At 39.3% G+C, this 20,781-nt stretch overlaps 1 protein-coding gene across 2 annotated transcripts in view; it reads right to left on the bottom strand.

Annotated features, from left to right (window-relative positions):
* Nucleotides 1–20,781, bottom strand: part of GABRB2 (gamma-aminobutyric acid type A receptor subunit beta2) — a 532,994-nt gene that overhangs the window by 213,138 nt on the left and 299,075 nt on the right. For both annotated transcript variants that reach the window (XM_044277835.1, XM_044277836.1), the window contains exon 5: nucleotides 233–315. In XM_044277835.1, coding sequence (XP_044133770.1) covers nucleotides 233–315 — 83 coding nt within the window. The remainder of the gene's footprint in view (nucleotides 1–232; nucleotides 316–20,781) is intronic.

Here is a 20,781-nt window from a genome sequence, read left to right as displayed (position 1 = left end):
ACCATTTTCCACAGGGCTTGTTGCCACAGCAATGAAGCATCCCCAGCTGAGCAGTAACAGAGAGGCTTGGCTTACTGCTGGAGCGCAGATAGCAACGTATGTACCATAAATTTGTCCCATCTATAGCTGTCCATGTGCAAGAAATAAAATGTATTCCAACCAGTTAAATTGCAATTCAATAATTCAATACTTGTCAAGAGCAAAAAATCTAAGTGAAGATGCAGTTACTTACAGCTTTCGATTTCTAATGTGCAGTTTTGTTCATCTAGTGGATATCTCCTGAGGTCCATCATGCATGCAGCAGTGGTTGTAATCCTACAAAGACATGCAACATAAATGGTAAATTATTTATTTCAAAGGCCGGGAAATGTATTGCAAATTAAATATAATTATTATTCAAAGCAAAATAAGGCTACTTTTACGCCAGCATTTTTGCTGGATCCGTCATGGATTAGCAAAAATACTTCCGTTACTGATAATACAACCACTTGCATTCCGTCATGAATTATCTTTAGCATAGCCAAGATAGATCCGTCATGAATACCATTGAAAGTCAATGGGGGACGGATCAGTTTTCCATTGTGTCTGAGAAAACGGATCCGTCCACATTGACAACATTGTGTGTCAGGACGGATCCATCTTGCTCCGCACCACATCGCAGACAGAAAAACTCTTGCAGCGTTATTTTGTCTGCGATAGGGACATAACCAAACGGAATGGAATGCATTCTGGTTCATTTTGTTTTGTTCCGTTCAGTTTTGTCCCCATTGACAATGAATGGGGACAAAACAGAACCGTTTCCCCCCGCTATTGAGATCCTATGACGGATCTCAATAGCGGAAAGGGAAAGCGCAAGTGTGAAAGCAGCTTAACACTTATTATTTCATGATAGTCGCTCAGGAAAAGCTCAAGAAAGAAGGTGATGATTATATTGACTGAAAAGGCAATTAGTCAATACAAATGTGTTATATTCGAACAGGTCAACAAGATTAGGCTTGACTCTGATTATATGATCATTAGGTGACAAGCAGAGGTAAAACCTTCGAAACAATACAATGAGGAATGTTTAAACAAATAATAAAGTATGTAATATGCTTTTTAGATAGCTCTATATAACAGGCATTTAATAGTGAAAAGACAGATTGCACTGAGAATGACCAAGAGCACTAAATGTAGTCAACACAAAAGATAATATGGTCATTCATCACAGCGCTCATATGCAGATCATTATATATAGTATAGTATAGACTTGAAAACATAGACAGCAGGGGTGGAACTACCTCCATAGAATTCATAGTACCTATAAATGTAAACAGACAAGATGGAAGAAAACAAACTAGTGATGAGCGAAGCGAGCTTCCGATCATAGATTCTATTCTAAAACTTGGATCCAAACTCGACTTTGGTTCTGAGGTACCAGTCAGAGCTGAGGCCGAGTTTGGATCTAAGTTTTAAAATGGTTTTCTAGTTTAAAAATCAAATACCGAAGTTATTCACTGAAGTCTTGGGAGACTTCAAAAACAACAGACTTCGCCTTGTCGGAGGCCGTTTTTTTTTAATGCTCTACAGAGACAGATCTCTGTACAGCATCAAACTGAAGTATTGAGCAAAGTGACTTTGGATCTAAGATCCAAAGCTTGCTTTGCTCATCTCTACGAAGAACAGGCACCCAGTATCTCCAGAGCGGTGTCAAAATCTTCTCATCAGGTTAAACAGTACACTCGTCCGAGTCATCCATAGTGACAAGGGACAAGAAGCCTGGAATGACAAATGGGTGTCCCTTACATATTTAGAAATGGGTGTCCCTTCCTTTTAGAGGTGTGCTTGATTTGGCTGGTATGAAGTAGATTCCATCCTTTTGGAGAAGAGCTAATTTATATACTTCTGTTAATAGAAACTGTGTATTTGGATATTTCTTTGCAAAACGAATTGCATTAATCTAGGAATTTAATGCAAATAATATTAAAAACAATGATACAACAATCTAACTGAAAAAAATAATCATAGAACCCTTAAAAAGATACTTTTATTGATATCCTAAAACAACCCTTATTGGTCAATTTAACTAGATAATGATAAACAGAAAAAAAAAACTTATTCAGATACACAATGGGTCCAGAAGTAGGTATATACGAGGAAATAAGCATGGGAGGCAAGGTCCTTTCTCTACAAAGGTCCTAGTTAGTCCTCAGCCCGGAGGCATCCCCTGATGGTGGGACATCTCCGTCCCCATGCCTACCCTAGATTACCCTAAAACACCTTAAAAAAACCCACAATAAGTACCCTGTACCTCAACGCGTTTCCCCCCAGCGTTTGGGTTCATCAGGGAGTACATACAGAGGGTAAAGAAAGAGCTAATCAAAGGCAGTAACTGTACCACCCTCCACTACTCCAAACCTGTGGGGGAAAGGACCAACTAACACCTGAAGGTGGGGCTGGTTGATATCTAAATATCCGATGTGGACATACAATCCACTGTAGAAATAACTGGGTTCCTCAATTATGTCCATGCTATCCTATGTCCAGCCCCACCAGAGGTGCCAAGATGAATGTGTTTTTTTAGGGTGTTTTAGGACGGGGACAGAGGATTCCCACCATCAGGGGATGCCTCTGGGCTGAGGACTAACTAGGACCTTTGTAGGGAAAGGACCTTGCCTCCCATGGTTATATCCTCGTATACACCTACTTCTGGACCCATTGTGTATCTGATTTAAAAAAAATAATTTCTCTTAACTTATCTAGCTAAACTGACCAATAAGTGTTGTTTTAAGGATATCAATAAAAGTATTTTTTTAAGGGTTCTATAATTATATTTTTCAGTTAGATTCTTAAGTTTGTCGAGACTATATTTACTTCATCATTGGTGTACCCTTATTTATCTTTTTTCCGTCAAAATGATACAACAATCAATTACATCCTTTACTATAAATGTTAGGGTGTAACAGTGAGTCCACCAAATTATTAACATGAAACACAGAGGGGGAGATATATCAAAGCAACTGATCAGATTCCAACTTTCATTTTACAGAGTTCCTTTGGAAAATGAAAGATGGAATCTGATTGGTTACTTTGGGCAACTAAGCCAATGTTCCTTTTCACCAGGTTTGATAAATCTCCCCCATAGTGTACAGCTGGCAAATTGGTATTGCCAATAGCAGCTGGATCAATCTGGCACAGTCGAGCACATAAAATTGAGGCACTGATCCTATGAATGAGCAAAGAAAAAATAAGCCCCTGTGGTCATCATACACATGGGGCAAGAAACTTACTGGATTTATTGGAACAATAATAATACAAATCTTTTTAACAAGCTGTGTGTAACAAGCTATTATAAAAAAATAGAAGCACCAGAAAAAAATATTCAAGCACAAATTATGCTTTGCATTTGGAACTGAGTTGGACTAGTCTTACAGCAAACACTGCTCATCCTAATGTATTTATCAATTTCCAGAGAAATTGTCCATGAATACTTGTCATTCTCTGATAGAGCTTTGAGTGCACTTATATATATTGATACTTTAAAGTTGACCCTTTAAAGATGGAAGAGCGGGGCTTTCTTCTGATGGTTGTGGCTGGGCTACAGCACCAATAAGGACTCTTTTTAGCCTAATTAGCATATTTTTAAAAAAACTTTTGGGGGGATAGAGAACTTTAAATTGGACCTATAAGTATATTTAGAAATGACTATTGCAGAGCTACAGTGCCATACAAGGATTTAAATGCTCCAGAGTAGGGGCAGCTTCCCTTTAAGTGGGAATGGGAACCAGTGCACAGGACCAGAGCAGTAGGGATCAGGCAAGTTAGAATCTTTCAGTAGGGGCTAGGGGCCTTCTTAATTTAATCCTTAATTAATCCCAAATAAGTAATTTAAGGTAAAAAATGTGGATGAAAACTAAGGAGATTGAAGTTTAAAAGGGTATTCTGATATTCAATTTAAATAGAATATCCATAGGAAGGCTATGTACAAGAGAGGGTCCTATTTAATATGTATGAGTGCTATCTGTAATGGGGTCAGTCCATATGAATGCTAGGTCATGAATGTTGTACATGGCTCTCCACTCATGGATTATCAAACATAGGTGAACGTTACATGAATTTCCACATGCTGATTTCTTTGTCCCTTTAGGTACTAAATGGTGTCAGAAGAGTTCCTATGCAATCAACATGCACACTCGGAAAGGCTTATTTTCTTCTATTTAAGCCATTCTGTTGTTAATTTACTTCTATGCTTTGTGTTGTTGTCCTGTTGCAACACCCATCTTCTGTTGAGCTTCAGCTGGTGGACAGATGGCCTTAAGTTCTCCTGCAAAATGTCTTGATAAACTTGGGAATTCATTTTTGCTTCAATGATAGCAATCCGCCCAGGCTCTGATGCAGCAAAGCAGCCCCAAACCATGTTGCCCCCACCACCGTACTTCACAGTTGGGATGAGGTTTTTATGTTGGTGTGCTGTGCCTCTTTTTCTCCACACATAGTGCTGTGTGTTTCTTCCAAACAACTCAACTTTGGTTTCATCTGTCCACAGAATATTTTGCCAGTACTGTTGTGCAGTACCTGGCCCATTGCTTTTCTTGACTACGTCTCTGCCTTATCCGCCAGTTCCTGTCTTTGTTGCTCCTGGTAATGACCCTGCCTGTCTAACCAAGCTTGTACTGTTGGTACCTTTGCAGGTACCTCCTGGTTTGCCTGGACCAGCTGCTACTGACTCTGGGACTTCCCTTGATTTCTTTGTCCCTTTAGGTACTAAATGGTGTCAGAAGAGTTCCTATGCAATCAACATGCACACTCGGTTGATTGCCACAAGTATATTTATGGGACAGACAATAATTAACATCAGGGTTAACAATGACAAACATCATGACTGTTAAAGTCACCAACAAGATTATTACTGATGTACTATAATTTTTAATAGATGTTTTTAGATGTTTCCCATCAATGTAAACATTGAAGTTACATTGATAGAATGCCAGATGTACAATAACATGAAGAAAATAAAAATCAAATTACCGTACATTTGGTCAGCACATCTAAATACTAAGGTATGCAGCAAAAAAAAAAAAAAAAAAGCATTAATGTACATACTGTATACATTAGAAAGAGTGCAAAGCTGATTTTGAAGCATTTGCTAAAGTAGACATAAATGATAACCTAGGATTAAATATTAATGCCATATTCTTTATCCATCATCAAAGAATCCAGGATGATCTGTGAAGTCAACAATAACCTGCATCCTTTTTTATAAACATAGAATTAAACCTAGCACTCACTAATTTACAAGATGAAAACTGATTAACTGTGCATAAATTACTTTGATGAATGCTCAATTATTTAGACTGCATGCAATTTAACTCCATGTTAATGCTGCATTAAAAATGCTAACACAACTGAGTGAATCTATTATAAAATTTGTAGCAGGTGTTATAAAGTGAAAGCTTCATATAAAAAAAAAAAAAAACTCAAGTTGCTCAGAATGTTCCTAGAGAAATGATCTGTTTGTCATTTCAGGTAACTTTACAGAATAAGCTGCCATGTGTAAGCACAAAAGGAATAAGATTGTTTGTGGCCATTACAGTTGCAAGAAAAAGTATATGAACCCTTTGGAATGATATGGATTTCTGCACAAATTGGTCATAAAATGTGATCTGACCTTCATCTAAGTCACAACAATAGACAATCACAGTCGGCTTAAACTAATTACACACAAAGAATTAAATGTTACCATGTTTTTATTGAACACACCATGTAAACATTCAAAGTGCAGGTGGAAAAAGTATGCAAACCCTTGGATTTAATAACTGATTGAATCTCATTTGGCAGCAATAATTTCAACCAAACGTTTCCTGTAGTTGCAGATCAGACGTGCACAACTGTCAGGAGTAATTATTGACCATTCCTCTTTAAGAACTGTTTCAGTTCAGCAATATTCTTGGGATGTCTGGTGTGAATCGCTTTCTTGAGGTCATGCCACAGCATCTCAATTGGGTTTTGGTCAGGACTCTGACTGGGCCACTCCAGAAAGGCTTATTTTCTTCTATTTAAGCCATTCTGTTGTTAATTTACTTCTATGCTTTGTGTTGTTGTCCTGTTGCAACACCCATCTTCTGTTGAGCTTCAGCTGGTGGACAGATGGCCTTAAGTTCTCCTGCAAAATGTCTTGATAAACTTGGGAATTCATTTTTGCTTCAATGATAGCAATCCGCCCAGGCTCTGACGCAGCAAAGCAGCCCCAAACCATGTTGCCCCACCACCATACTTCACAGTTGGGATGAGATTTTGATGTTGGTGTGCTGTGCCTCTTTTTCTCCACACATAGTGTAGTGTGTTTCTTCCAAACAACTCAACTTTGGTTTCATCTGTCCACAGAATATTTTGCCAGTACTGTTGTGCAACATCCAGGTGCTTTTGCACAAACTGTAAATGTGCAGCAATGTATTTTTTGGACAGCAGTGGCTTCCTCTGTGGTATCCTCCCATGAAATCCATTCTTGTTTAGTGTTTTACGTATCGTAGATTCACTAACAGGGATGTTAGCATATGCCAGAGACTTTTGTAAGTCTTTAGCTGACACTCTAGGATTCTTCTTCACCTCATTGAGCAGTTTGCAGTGTGCTCTTGCAGTCATCTTCACAGGATGGCCACTCCTAGGGAGAGTAGCAGTAGTGCTGAATTTTCTCCATTTATAGACAATTTGTCTTACCGTGGACTGATGAACAGCAAGGCTTTTGGAGATACTTTTATAACCCTTTCCAGCTTTATGCAAGTCAACAATTCTTAATAGTAGGTTTTCTGAGAGCTCTTTTGTGTGAGGCATCATTCACATCATGCAATGCTTCTTGTGAAAAGCAAACCCAGAACTGGTGTGTGTTTTTTATAGGGCAGGACAGCTGTAACCAACATCTCCAATCTCATATCATTGATTGGACACCAGTTGGCTGACACCTCACTCCAATAAGCTCTTGGAGATGTCATTAGTCTAGGGGTTCACATACTTTTTCCACCTGCACTGTGAATGTTTACATGGTAACATTTAATTCTTTGTGTGTTATTAGTTTAAGCAGACTGTGATTGTCTATTGTTGTGACTTAGATGAAGATCAGATCACATTTTATGACCAATTTGTGCAGAAACCCATATCATTCCAAAGGGTTCACATACTTTTTCTTGCAACTGTATATGACACATATCCTCCAGATTTCCATGTTCTAGTCTCCATCTCTAAATGTTATTTTTCCCAGAGCTTAGCTCCAGAGTAAGCAGAGTCTAGCTGCTATGATATCTCCCATATACAGCTTTCTTTCTTTTATTTCCCCTTCTCTCTCTTTTTTGCCCACTGCTCCCTTCTCTTCCTCCCCTCCCCTCTCTATATGCAGTAATTGTAACATGATCCCTCCATTACAAAAAAGGGATATCATTTAAGCAAGTTTATTTTGTTGAAATTTGGGATATTAACAAATGAAATAATGGGAAAAAAAACTATATTTCACCCATTTTTTACATTTGACTGGGTATAAAAAATAAAAATAAAAAAATTAACAAAACAAAGTTGAATAAAAAGAACAAATAGTAAAGCCATATGTATCAATGAAAAAGGTCCAAAAATTACTTACATAACCAAACTGATCAAAATAAATTACACTTTCAAACATGCATATACTAAGTATAATGGTAAATGCACCTGGTCAGGAAAAGAGCATATGTTACCTGCAAGGGTCCAGTTGTCAGGGGGACAATCTGATCTCCCATCTATTCTGATGTCATAGGTTACGTAACGCCGGGGGAGGGGGGAGGTCATGTGACAAGGCAGTGTACTCGACCATCACCTCCAGCTAGGTACAATTGATAAACCCACCTATACCTTTCTTATTAATGATCATCCAGTTACCCCCGTTCTTTACATACTGCCCAAGATCCATAAGAATCTTACTAATCCCCCAGGCAGACCTATAGTCACATCCACAGACTCTATTCTTTCTCCACTCTCTATTTTTTTAGAAAGAGTACTTACCCCACTCATCAAAAATACCTGGTCCTTTTTACTAGACACAACACATTTTTTATCTATTATTTCTTCATTACAAAACATCCTCCCTGATAGTCTATTAGTGACACTACACATGACTACTGTGTAGACTACTACACATTAGTGACTACTACGACATACACCCCCGTATCCTAAAGGAATTAAGTAATGTCATAGCCAGACCCTTATTTCTGATATTTGCAGACTCTATACTGACAGGGAATGTCCCACAGGATTGGCGCATGGCATATGTGGTGCCAATATTCAAAAAGGGGCCAAAAACAGACCCTGGAAACTATAGGCCGGTAAGTTTAACATCTGTTGTGGGTAAACTGTTTGAAGGTTTTCTGAGAGATGCTATATTAGAGCATCTCAACAGAAATAAGCAAATAACGCCATATCAGCATGGCTTCGTGAGGGATCGGTCATGTCAGACTAATTTAATCAGTTTCTATGAGGAGGTAAGTTCTAGACTTGACAGCGGCGAATCAATGGATGTCGTATATCTGGACTTCTCCAAAGCATTTGACACTGTACCACATAAAAGGTTAGTATATAAAATGAGAATGCTCGGACTGGGAGAAAACATCTGTATGTGGGTAAGTAACTGGCTCAGTGATAGAAAACAGAGGGTGGTTATTAACGGTACACACTCAGATTGGGTCACTGTCACTAGTGGGGTACCTCAGGGGTCAGTATTGGGCCCTATTCTCTTCAATATATTTATTAATGATCTTGTAGAAGGCTTGCATAGTAAAGTATCAATTTTCGCAGATGACACTAAACTGTGTAAAGTAATTTACACTGATGAGGACAGTATACTACTACAGAGGGATCTGGATAGACTGGAGGCTTGGGCAGATAAGTGGCAGATGGGGTTTAACACTGATAAATGTAAAGTTATGCACATGGGAAGGAAAAATGCAAGTCAACCGTACATACTAAATGGTAAAACACTCGGTAACACTGACATGGAAAAGGATCTAGGAATTTTAATAAACAGCAAACTAAGCTGTAAAAACCAGTGTCAGGCAGCTGCTGCCAAGGCCAACAAGATAATGGGTTGCATCAGAAGGGGCATAGATTCCCGTGATAAGAACATAGTCCTGCCACTTTACAAATCGCTAGTCAGACCACACATGGAGTACTGTGTACAGTTCTGGGCTCCTGTAAACAAGGCAGACATAGCAGAGCTGGAGAAGGTCCAGAGGAGGGCAACTAAAGTAATAACTGGAATGGGGCAACTACAGTACCCTGAAAGATTATCAAAATTAGAGTTATTCACTTTAGAAAAAAGACGACTGAGGGGAGATCTAATTAATATGTATAAATATATCAAGGGTCAGTACAGAGATCTATCCCATCAGCTATTTATCCCCAGGACTGTGACTGTGACGAGGGGACATCCTCTGCGCCTGGAGGAAAGAAGGTTTGTACACAAACATAGAAAAGGATTCTTTACGGTAAGAGCAGTGAGAATATGGAACTCTCTGCCTGAGGAGGTGGTGATGGTGAGTACAATAAAGGAATTCAAGAGGGGCCTGGACGTATTTCTGGAGCTTAATAATATTACAGGCTATAGCTACTAGAGAGGGGTCTTCCTCTGGATCAACTTGCGGGATAACAGGCCGAACTGGATGGACAAATGTCTTTTTTCGGCCTTATGCACTATGTTACTATGTTACTATGTTACACTAGACGTGAATAATCTGTACACTTCCATTGCCCACGAGAAGGACATTGAAGCTATTTTCTCCCTTCTTTCTACCACTAACTATTCACCCAACACACAAGCCTTCTGCCTAATACTTCTGAGGTTTGTTCTACATAATAACGATTTCATGTTCGGTGACGACTACTACATCCAGAAGCGCGGTACGGCGATGGGTGCAAATGTGGCGCCACCATATGCAAATTCCTTTATGGCAAAATTTGAGGAGGATAAATTTTATCCCCACTTCCTTTTTCAACAGTTTGCACTAGTTTGCACTGATCTGGCGACATTGACTCACTTTCTCACTTCATCCACTACATCAATAAACAAGACCCGGATCTTTCCTTTACTTCTCACATAGACCGAGACAACATAAGCTTCCTTGACACATTGGTACTCAAGACACAAACTAGATCATTAACTACTGTCCTTTTCAGAAAATCAACTGATCGCAATACACTGTTACATTATTCCAGCTGTAATCCCCGAAATACTAAACATTCTCTACCCCGATCTCGTTTTAAACGTTTAACTAGGATTGTAGCGGACCCGTCTCTTCGCAATCAACACCTTCATGAAATGGCGAGTAAATTCACAGATAGGGGCTATCCTTCTAGGCTATTGGAAGAGGAATTCACTTTGGCTAAACTGGCTCCTCCACGACTTACCAGACCCACATCATCACCATGTCATCACCACGTATTCCCTTTATAACCACTTATCATTCTTTTGCGCCAAAGATTCAAACCATATTAAAAAACACTGGTCTTTATTAGAGCGATCATATCCAAATGTTCTATAATTCCAAAACCCTATCTGTATGTGTTATAAACGCCCAACTAATCTGAAAGACCAACTGGTACACACTGACATAGGTTCATTTACATCCTTCATTGATTATTACTGTTGAGTTATCCGAGAGACGACGGCGCATGCGCAGAGTCCTTTTTCTTTGCTATGTAAATACCCCGATCTCCCGCTTGACACAAGTCCACCTAATGTCTCCCGATCTACAACACTAAGGTTTGTGTCTTGTGATTGTCACCACCATTGCCACTAGCGCTACGTTTCTTTCTTACAGCTCTGGTTCTGTTTCTTATTTTGCCTTCTGTTATGTGCTTCAATGTTACTAGTGGCTAAGAGGAATATAAGGCAATGTGCACTATCCATTTGTATATCTCTTCTAATAAGCCAGCAATATGCTATATTCTTGGGGTCTTACTAAATGAGTATCCATCTATATATATTTTTCTTATCAAGCTAGCAACATGCTACTCTAAGGGCACACTAGAACTACACCATTTGAGTTACTATATGAGTAATTGAATACATTGTACTACTATTCCTCCATACAGGTCATGCACTAGTTATATTCTTGTGGCTACATAAAAGCTATATAATTCTAGCTACCACTTGATACTCTTGATACTCTATATTTATTTATATATTCTACTACTGCTCCCCTATATAGGTCTTACACTAGTTCTACCTGGACTGTGAAGAAAATGATCTCATCTTGGAATCATCCTATTTAGATTGATATGTCTATTTGACAGATCTGCTCTACTTTGATGTTATAGATATTTATGTATTCAACATCAATCTATTATTTATTCCTTATTTTGATACCTTGTTATACCTCACATTGTCTGTTTGCCCTATGGGCTATGTTTGTATAAAAATTATTTATATTTATTTGTACTTAGGCCGTGAACAAGGTCCTAGTGGACCAAAATGTTGGCCATTATTCAAAAGATCCAATTCTGGGATGGACAATAAATTAATTATTTCGGATAATTTGAAAAACGAGTGCCGTGGTTTCTTCCTATTACAAGGCAGTGTATCAAGTGACCAGGAAGTGTGGGTTATTTAAACATGCAATCTGATGGTAACAGATTGCCTGTGAATGGTTCAAATATATCTCATCAGCACTTTGGATTGTGGATTGTTCTGACCTCCTGACTTCTGACTTTGGCTGCTCCTTTTTGACCCTGAGTCTTGGATTCTGATTGAAAAAAACTGATGGATAAACTTTAATTCTACACTAAAAGTGTTGTGTTTTGCTGCAAGATGGGTCCTCTCTCACTTTAGCTCCATGGAGATAGAAGATTCTACTGAGTTTGTGCAAGACTCCAACAGCAGCAGAAAGGGAAAACTCCAAAGAGCTTGTCAATAAAACTCTAGGGTTTAGAGTCCACATAGCTGGACTCATAACATTATTATTTTAATGGCAGGTGGGAAAAGTTTCAAAAAATATTTTACAGCTTTTCTAACATATTTTCAAAGCAATTGCACAAGCCTCATGAGGGCTAAGAGTTCAATTTAATAATGTATGATTTAACAATGTGAAATCTAGTGACTGTTCCTCAGGAAATAATTGCTAAACTGTACTTCCTGGTACAAATAAAATCACATCCACTTAAAGGAATTTAATCTAACATTTCACCTCAGTGTTTAACCAATTAATCTACCATGACATACTATACATTATGAATAGGTTTCCATTAAGCCTCCAAGACTGACAGGCACAGTTACATCATGGTGATTGTGTTAGCAAATGAACTGTGCCTGTTCAATTATAGGGGGAACCCAACACTGAAAGCTTAGCTCCCAATACCTCCAACCTTGGCTGTTTTATTCTGTAGATCCAATGGTCAATAGCGACTACAGGACCTCGGTAGTTAGAGAAAAGGGAGGGGGCTCCCTCTGTTCCAAGGTCCCCCCACTCAAATTAAATTGGGGGTACAGATGCATTGTTATCGCAGTTGGGAGCCTAACAAAGCCCCCCTAGGCCTACCATGACTATATGCCTATTAAGCTATGTCACAGGCACACCCTAATAGACAGGGTGTCAGTCATAATATAGCAGTTGGGAGCCTAACAAAGCCCCCCTAGGTCTACCATGACTATATGCCTATTAAGCTATGTCACAGGCACACCCTAATAGACAGGGTCTCAGTCATAATGTGACAGGCTATAATCAATTGGCATACAAGGTACACCAACGCATTATAAAAATGATCAAATTATTGACTGTGAGGTCTCCCAGTGGGACTAAAGATATATATTCCGACATGCACATAGATATGGTATCGCAGCATCAGTCACAAACTGTATAAAAAAGAAATTTAAACCGCCCAATTAACAATGTAAAAAACCTCCAAAAAATAACAATGTGGTTGCTTTTTTCCCATTCTTCCTCCTAGAAATAAATGTTAGTAATTCCCTTGTACCCCCAAATTAAAACACTAATTACCCCACCAACTAAATCTCTTACTGCAAAAAGAAGCCTACATGTGAGTAAATCAATGGAACAATAAGTCAGGGGTCTTGGATCGCGGCAACATAAAAACATTTCTATGTTGCTATTATTATGCAAAATAGGTAAAAAAGCACATAAAACTATAAATATATGGTATTGGCTTAATTGTACTGACCCATCGTTATGCTTTGTTTTTCCTAAAAGTGGATTGTGTGTAAACATCCTACGTTTTGCATTGCTAGTTAGTGTTGGGCGCGAATAGTCGAATCGCGAATATTAATCGTGAATATCGGCACTTCGAGAATTTGCGAATATTTAGAATATAGGGATATACATTCGTAATTTCAAATATTCTAGTTTTTTTTTTCATCAGTAACCTCCCTTCTTGCTTGTGGGCCAATGAGAAGGCTGCAATGTCGTTGTCTGAGCTTAGCAACATCCCTAGGAACCAATAGGAAAGTTGCCTTTCCCTTACTATATAAGAACCTCCCCAGCAGCCATTTTCTACAGTTTTTTAAAGTTCTGAGATAGACAGTAGTGTCATTGCTGTGCTCTGTGCTTTCTAAACTACATTAGATAGATAGTTAGATAGTTAGTGGGAGATAGTCAGTGTAGGTTTTATCCTGATATAGTGTAGCTGTTGCAGTGCAGTGTGTTGAGTAGTGTGATAGGTTCTGCTGTCCATACATACATGCAGACCTGCTAAAAGGTAAATTTTCACATACTGTGCCAAAATATTTGCATCATTAGTGCCAATTAGCGCAATTGTGAATATATTGGAGTACTCTATATATCTGCATACAAAACAATTTTCAATGTTCTGCCATGCCAACCATTTTCTCCAGTCTCAGGAAACCTCTAACAGCATGGAAAATGTAGCAAAAAAGACCCTCACCTGTATTTTGTGCGCATTACGCAAATTTTACATTGCCAATTTTTCGCAATCAAGATAATAATCTCAAATTTGCGAATATATGACACAATTTTGCCCAAATATTCCTGAAATATCACAAATTCAAATATATAGCCCCTGCCGCTCATCACTATTGCTAATATATGCAAATTTGAATGTTGGCAAGGTCTGTCTTAAATCTGTAAAAATAAGTTCTGTGGCCAACCCCCACCCCTTACAAACTGGAGACTGAGTCTTTATTAATGTTCATTGCATTGTGTCATTGTTATTAGTATTCCCCCATCCTGGGTGACTGCTAAGTCCCCATTGTGTTACCCAAGATCCAACATACTTCATGTCATTTAGTCACAGTGATATTGCGCCACGCATAAACAAGTCTCTCAATAAATTCTTAGTTATGACACAGCTGGTCATATTTTTTTTGAGCAGCTAAATTCAAACAGAACAATTCATATACTTGTACTTTCTGTTGTCGCTATTAAATAATAATAATAATATTAATAATAATGAAAAAAGTTTAGTCATCACTAAATACATGACTAGTTTTATGTTTTGGTGGAAATTCTCTAGATGATTTTATAGAAGGCTTTTAAAAATGAACAGACATGTATCTAGTATTTCTGCATAAATATTTTATAAATTAAAATGTTTATTAATTTTCAGTGTTGTACCAATTCATTAAAAACAGCAAATCTGCAGAGAAAACACTTTTGGCTCTAGTCAACATGCTATCTATATTCCCACACAAAATAAATAGTGATAAGCGGCAGGGGTCATATTTGAATTTGCGATATTTCGCAAATATTTTTAGAATATTCGTAGAATTTTTTTTTACTCGCAAAAATCGGCAAGGTAATGATTGTGTAATATGCAAATTTTCGTAATTTAAATTTTCGGATTCTAATTTTTATTGCAAATTTTTCAACTTACAACTATTAGACAAAGAAGATTATAGCACTATATTAGCTAAATTGCTCTATATTCTATTTTTTTAATATTCGCTATATTTCTATAACTTAGTTTTTTTGAATATTCGTAATATTCTAAAACAAGAATAAATAGCAATATAGCGAATATTTGAAAAAATGAATATAGAGCAATTTAGCTAATATAGTGCTATAATCTTCTTTGTCTAATAGTTGTAATTTTTTTCTCATCTGAAGTTCAGATAGGAAAAAAATTACAACTATAAAAAAAATTATAGCACTATATTAGCTAAATTGCTCTATATTCATTTTTTTGAATATTCGCTATATTGCTATAACTTAGTTTTTTCGAATATTCGTAATATTCTAAAACAAGAATATATAGCAATATAGCGAATATTCGAAAAAACGACTATAGAGCAAAATTCACAAACATTACTACTCCTAAAGTCAAGTATATTGCAGCCTTATTATTGGCCCACAAGCTAGAAGCAGGGAGGGATCATGTGTACTGATTTAAAAAAAAATGAAATAAAAAAAAGGAAATAAAAAATTTGAATATTCGAAATTATGAATATATATAACTATATTCAAAATATTCACAAATTTTCGAAGTACCTATATTCGCGATAAAAATTTGAAATTCGAATATTTCATGATCAACACTAAAAATAAATTACTTACAGATGCCTCCTGTCACAAAGTGCTATAATAATGTAGGAGGTCCTTTCACTTTTTATCGTTTATATGGATAAATTACATACAATATACAATTTTTGTTTGCCTACAATTTTTTCTAGTGTGGAGTGCATTTGGATTAAACCGATAATGGAAGATATTGTCATAAAATGATTAACTGCAATACAAAGATGAAAAATGGTGATCAAAATTGAAGCTAAATAATGATGAAAAACCAGTCTGGAAAAATACAGAAGTAACATTTTCTTGTTATAGTGTAAAGAAAAAAGAAAAGAAAAAAAAAATGTGAAGGATGCATTTTTAAGTATCACATTGAAGGTCAAGAAGGCATACATTCCCCTGAAGTCTCTTAAAAAAAAATAATAATATGTTTTTACAAAATGTGCTGACAATAACAGAACAATACTATCATGAGGCACTTAACAGAAAAGCTATTACAATGATAATTACCATCTGCAGGATATTAATATTAAGGGTCTGCTTTATTTACAGTGGGTCCTGAGCAAATAACAAGATATTTTTTTATTTTATGCACTTATATAGGGCTACTATATTCTGCAACGCTTTACAGACATTAGAATCCAACTGTCCCCAATGGTGTTCACAATCTAAGGTCCCTATCAGTATGTCTTTGGAGTGTGGGAGGTAACCCACACAAACACGGGGAGAATATAAAAAATCCATGCATATATTATCCTTGGTCGGATTCGAACCTAGGACCCCAGCGCTGCAAGGCAACAGTACTAACCAATATGCCACCATGCTGTGAATATATACACACACACACATGCACGCACACCCCCCCCCAATACTACTAATTGCTTTTTTGAAGTACTGTAGAGTCTTTTGAGCATATCTTTATCTATGTTCACTGTAATTCATCCTCTGCCAACCTATGTACCAATAACATATCTCATCTACTCTATTTCTGGACTTCCATCTCTTCCATCCATGGCTAGTCATCTATCAGAGAGTTTATTTCAATACATTGTTGTCCGCCAGCACTGATACATGCTTCATATTTGCTTCTTGCTACCATTCAGCTATTATGTAAGTCTTGGAGCTGAGTACCAAGAGACACTGTAAGTACTGCTATAGGTGAAGTCCAATTCTGTGTTCATGTGTTAGCTAAAACCCACATTGCTAATAGGACATTAAAGGGGTCAGCCACAAATACTCTGGAGTACAGTACAATATCCTGGCACTTATTGATATATAATTATTGCAGATTCACAGCTGATGTCTACTGCTGAGCAGCATCACCTTTTTTAGTACAGTACAATCCACTTGTTACAGATAGTGGGTGTGGATCCACTGTGCCAACCAGCCAGTTGGATTTTAGGCCAGTCCTAAGGGCATTATCCTGGAGGTCCCCTGGTTTTCACCCTTTAACCCCTGTACAAGGATCCGGACTGTGCTGCTGGGGAGCCGCCAGGCTGCTACCTCTTGAAATTGTCCTGATGCGGCTGGCTGAAACACCAGTGTAATGCACCAAAGGATCAAGCAATATGCATAGCCAGGAAACAGGCAGAGTTTAGAGCAGGCAGAGTTTGTGTGAATCCATGAAACTAATGTGAGGTCAGGGCAACAGCAAAGGATCAATACAATAAACAGGCAGTAGTCAGTTTAGGCAGAAGTCGATACATGGGCAGACAAACAGGAATAGCACACCTTCACTTGGAACTAGCAGGCTAGACAACCTAAGTTTCAGGCACCCTCCCACAGGGAAAGTTGCCTTTTATACCCTGAAACAGCTTGCCGTAGGCTGGGGAAGAATTAGAACATGTGGGTGCTGGCCCTCTAAGAGCCAAGAAGTGTGCATGCCCAACAGGTTGGGAGAACAGGCCGAAAAAAAGAAGCACAGACTGAATTGCTCAGGAAAAGAACAAGATTCCAGTGGCTGGCCCGTTCTGATTGAAGAAGAGAAGGGGCAGTAGTGGGCATGGACTGCCATGCTAACAAATCTTCCCGGTTTGCACTACGCTGTGGTCCACAACATGTGCACTGATGAAGGGGCACATGAGTAGTGATGAGCTGCATAAGCAATATTCAAATTTGCAATATTTTGCGAATTTTTGGCCGAATATTCGCCATAAATTAGCAAATTCGAGAATTTGTGATCTACAGTCATTTTTTACTTGATTCGAAAAATCGTCAATGTAATATTTTCGATAAATTTTTGATAAATTCGCAATTAGAATATTCAACACTATTCGCGAATATTAATATATAGCACTATATTCTAAATATTCGCAAACTCTCGAAGTGCGATGAAAATTCTCAATTAGAATATTTGCGCTCAACACTACACACTACTTCATTAAAGGGGCTCTGCAGTTATTTTTAACTGATCGTCGGGGGTATTTTAATGAGTTGACAAAAATATGAGTATGTTTAGTTCTAACTTCTTCCTGACCGCCCACCATAAATATACGGCAGAAGAAAGATATCTGTCACCACAGTATGCCATTATACACTGCTTACATGGTACTGTAGCATAACTATACATGAATAAAATGGTACCTGTCTCCTTTTGTTTTGATGTTCACCAAAGGAAAAAAAAATCTGTTTTATTCATATGTAAATGAGGGCTCACAATTGCCCAGGGGCGGCATTCGGGCTGTAAGTGCCCAGGCCGCTCATCCTTCTTCTCACATAACCCCTCCCTAGCCTGTTGCTTGGACCACCCTGTAAGATTCTTGCATCATCCAGTGTACTGAACGAGATCCCACCGGCGAATGCACATTGCATGGAATGATGCTGCTGCTCACAGTCCTCACAGTGTGCATGCACAGGAAGGATCTCATACAGTAAACTGGATGACCCAAGAGGCTTAAAGGGCAGGCCAAGCAACAGGCTGGGGAGGGGTTATGTGAGGAGGATGAGCGGTCTGGGCACTTACAGCCCAAACGCCGTCCCTGGGAAGTTGCGAGCCTCCATTTACACATGAATAAAAGGTTTTTTTCTTTGGTGAACATCAAAACAAAAGGAGACAAGTACCATTTGAGTCATCTATAGTTATGCTACAGTACCATGTAAGCAGTGTATAATAGCATACTGTGGTGAAAGACTCCCTTTAAATATGGTGCCCGAGAGTGCAGCAGACAGCATAGCCGTCGGATGCCTGCTGTTTTGGACAGCAGGCACCCAGGGCTAATGTACGCAATGTTGATCACATACATTTAACCACTCAGAAACCTTGGTCAACAGCTCCCCCTAGTGGGGATTGGGGAAGCTAAATTGTGTGTGCATCAGCCTTGATCATCCTGAATAATCCGAGGCTTCAATAGATAGGTTCCTACAGAGACCCTGACCATCTGCAGGGCTTTATTGGAACATAGTGAAATATTCATTCGGGGCACGTGTCACATTGAGTGGTGGTGTACTTCCGTATCCCCCTCCTGTGACACACTCTGCACTTTTTTGGGGACCGTCCCTTCTTTCCAGTATGGGGCACCACACCTGGAAATAGTTGGACGATCCGGGCGCCTCCAGTTCCCGAGGTACTCCGGCCTGCTCTTTCCCGGTCAGAAAAGATCAGGGCCTTGAGGACTGCCTCATAGAACTGTAGGAATTTCCCTGTGTTGCCAGCACTCTGGGACAGCACAAAAGAGTTGTGCAAGGCAACCTGTACCAAGTAGACAACAACTTTTTTGTACCATGCCTGGGTTTTGCGCATGGCATTATATGGCTTAACGACTTGATCAGAGAGATCAACTCCTCCCATATACCGATTGTAGTCGACGATACAATCGGGCTTGAGGACCGTTGCCGCGGTACCTTGCACAAGGACAGGGGTAATGCCGTTACTGTGAATTGTGGACAGTACAAGGACATCCCTCTTGTCCTTATATCTGAAGAGCAACAGGTTTCCACTGGTAAGGGCACAGGTCTCACCTCTGTGGATAGGTACCTGGGGGGGTTGGTAGGGGGGCCACGTTGATTTTTACGCACGGTCCCACAAGCAGACGTGTATCTGGCGGCGAGCGACTGGAACAAGGGGATACTAGTATAAAAGTTATCCACGTACAGGTGGTAACCTTTATCTTGCAGTGGGTGCATAAGGTCCCACACAAGTTTCCCACTAACACCCAGAGTTAAGGGAGACATTCTGGGGGTTGAATACGAGAATCTCGCCTCTCGCACACAAAAGTTGTAAGTGTACCCTGAGGTACTCTCACAAAGTTTGTACAGCTTCATGCCATACTTCACCCGCTTAGAGGGAACATACTGGCGGAAAATGAGTCTCCCTTTGAAAGCAATGAGAGACTCATAAACTGCAACCTCCCTTCCAGGTACATAGGCCTCCAAAAATTTGACTTAAAGTGAACGATGACCGGCCTGATTTTGTACAGGCGATCATAGGCAGGATCACCTTGGGGGGGTGGACATTCTGCATTATCTGCATCATGCAGGCATTTCCGGCTGGCCTCAAACCGGGGACGTGTCATGGCGGTACTGTAAAGTGGGGTCTGGTAGAGGACATCACTACTCCAGTAATGCCTGACACTGGATTTTTTGACTAGGCCCATGTGCAGCATGAGGTCCCAAAACATCCTCATTTAGGCTGCACTGACCAGAGTCCAGCCACCAGGCCTAGCCAAAAAGGAACCCGGGTGTTGAGCAATAAGCTGTTGGGCGTACAGGTTCGTTTGCTCAACCATCAGATTCACAAAGTGGTCACTGAAATAAAGACTAAAATAGTCATATTCAGTGAAGCCCACTGTGGGAATCTGGATTCCTGCTCGGCCAACAAAATCAGGAATCACGGGCTCAAAATGCTCTGGGGTACACCAGACAAGTTTACTGGTAGGGGGCTCAGGTGGACTTATCTTGTGGGCTGGAAAACTAGTATGAGCCCAAGAGCTGCTCGTACTAGTATATGCCACAGGGTCCTTAGAATGGCAGTCCCCTTGCTCCGCATGGCGGCGTCTCCGAAGCCTTGGGGGCTCTTCATCATCACTAGATAACGAGGAGGACGTGGATGACAAAACGCAGGAGGACGCGGATGCAAATTTTTTGCATGGGAGCCTAAACTGATGAGTTCCCCTCTTATGAAGGCTTTGTGGGTATCCCATAACAAGTTAGGGGAGGTTTCTGGGACGGCATTCAGAGTAAAAAAGTCTTCTAGGATATTCTTTAGTTTGGAGACATAATTTGGGTTAGAAAGGAGTTGTTCATTGAGTCTCCATTTAAATGTTCTGGGAGGGGGTATTGTAGGGGAAATGGAGATGAATATAGGAGCATG

Source organism: Bufo gargarizans, chromosome 2 (genome assembly GCF_014858855.1).
Source record: "Bufo gargarizans isolate SCDJY-AF-19 chromosome 2, ASM1485885v1, whole genome shotgun sequence".
Classification (NCBI taxonomy): Eukaryota; Metazoa; Chordata; class Amphibia; order Anura; family Bufonidae; genus Bufo; species Bufo gargarizans.
This window is presented reverse-complemented; position numbering and strand designations above follow the sequence as displayed.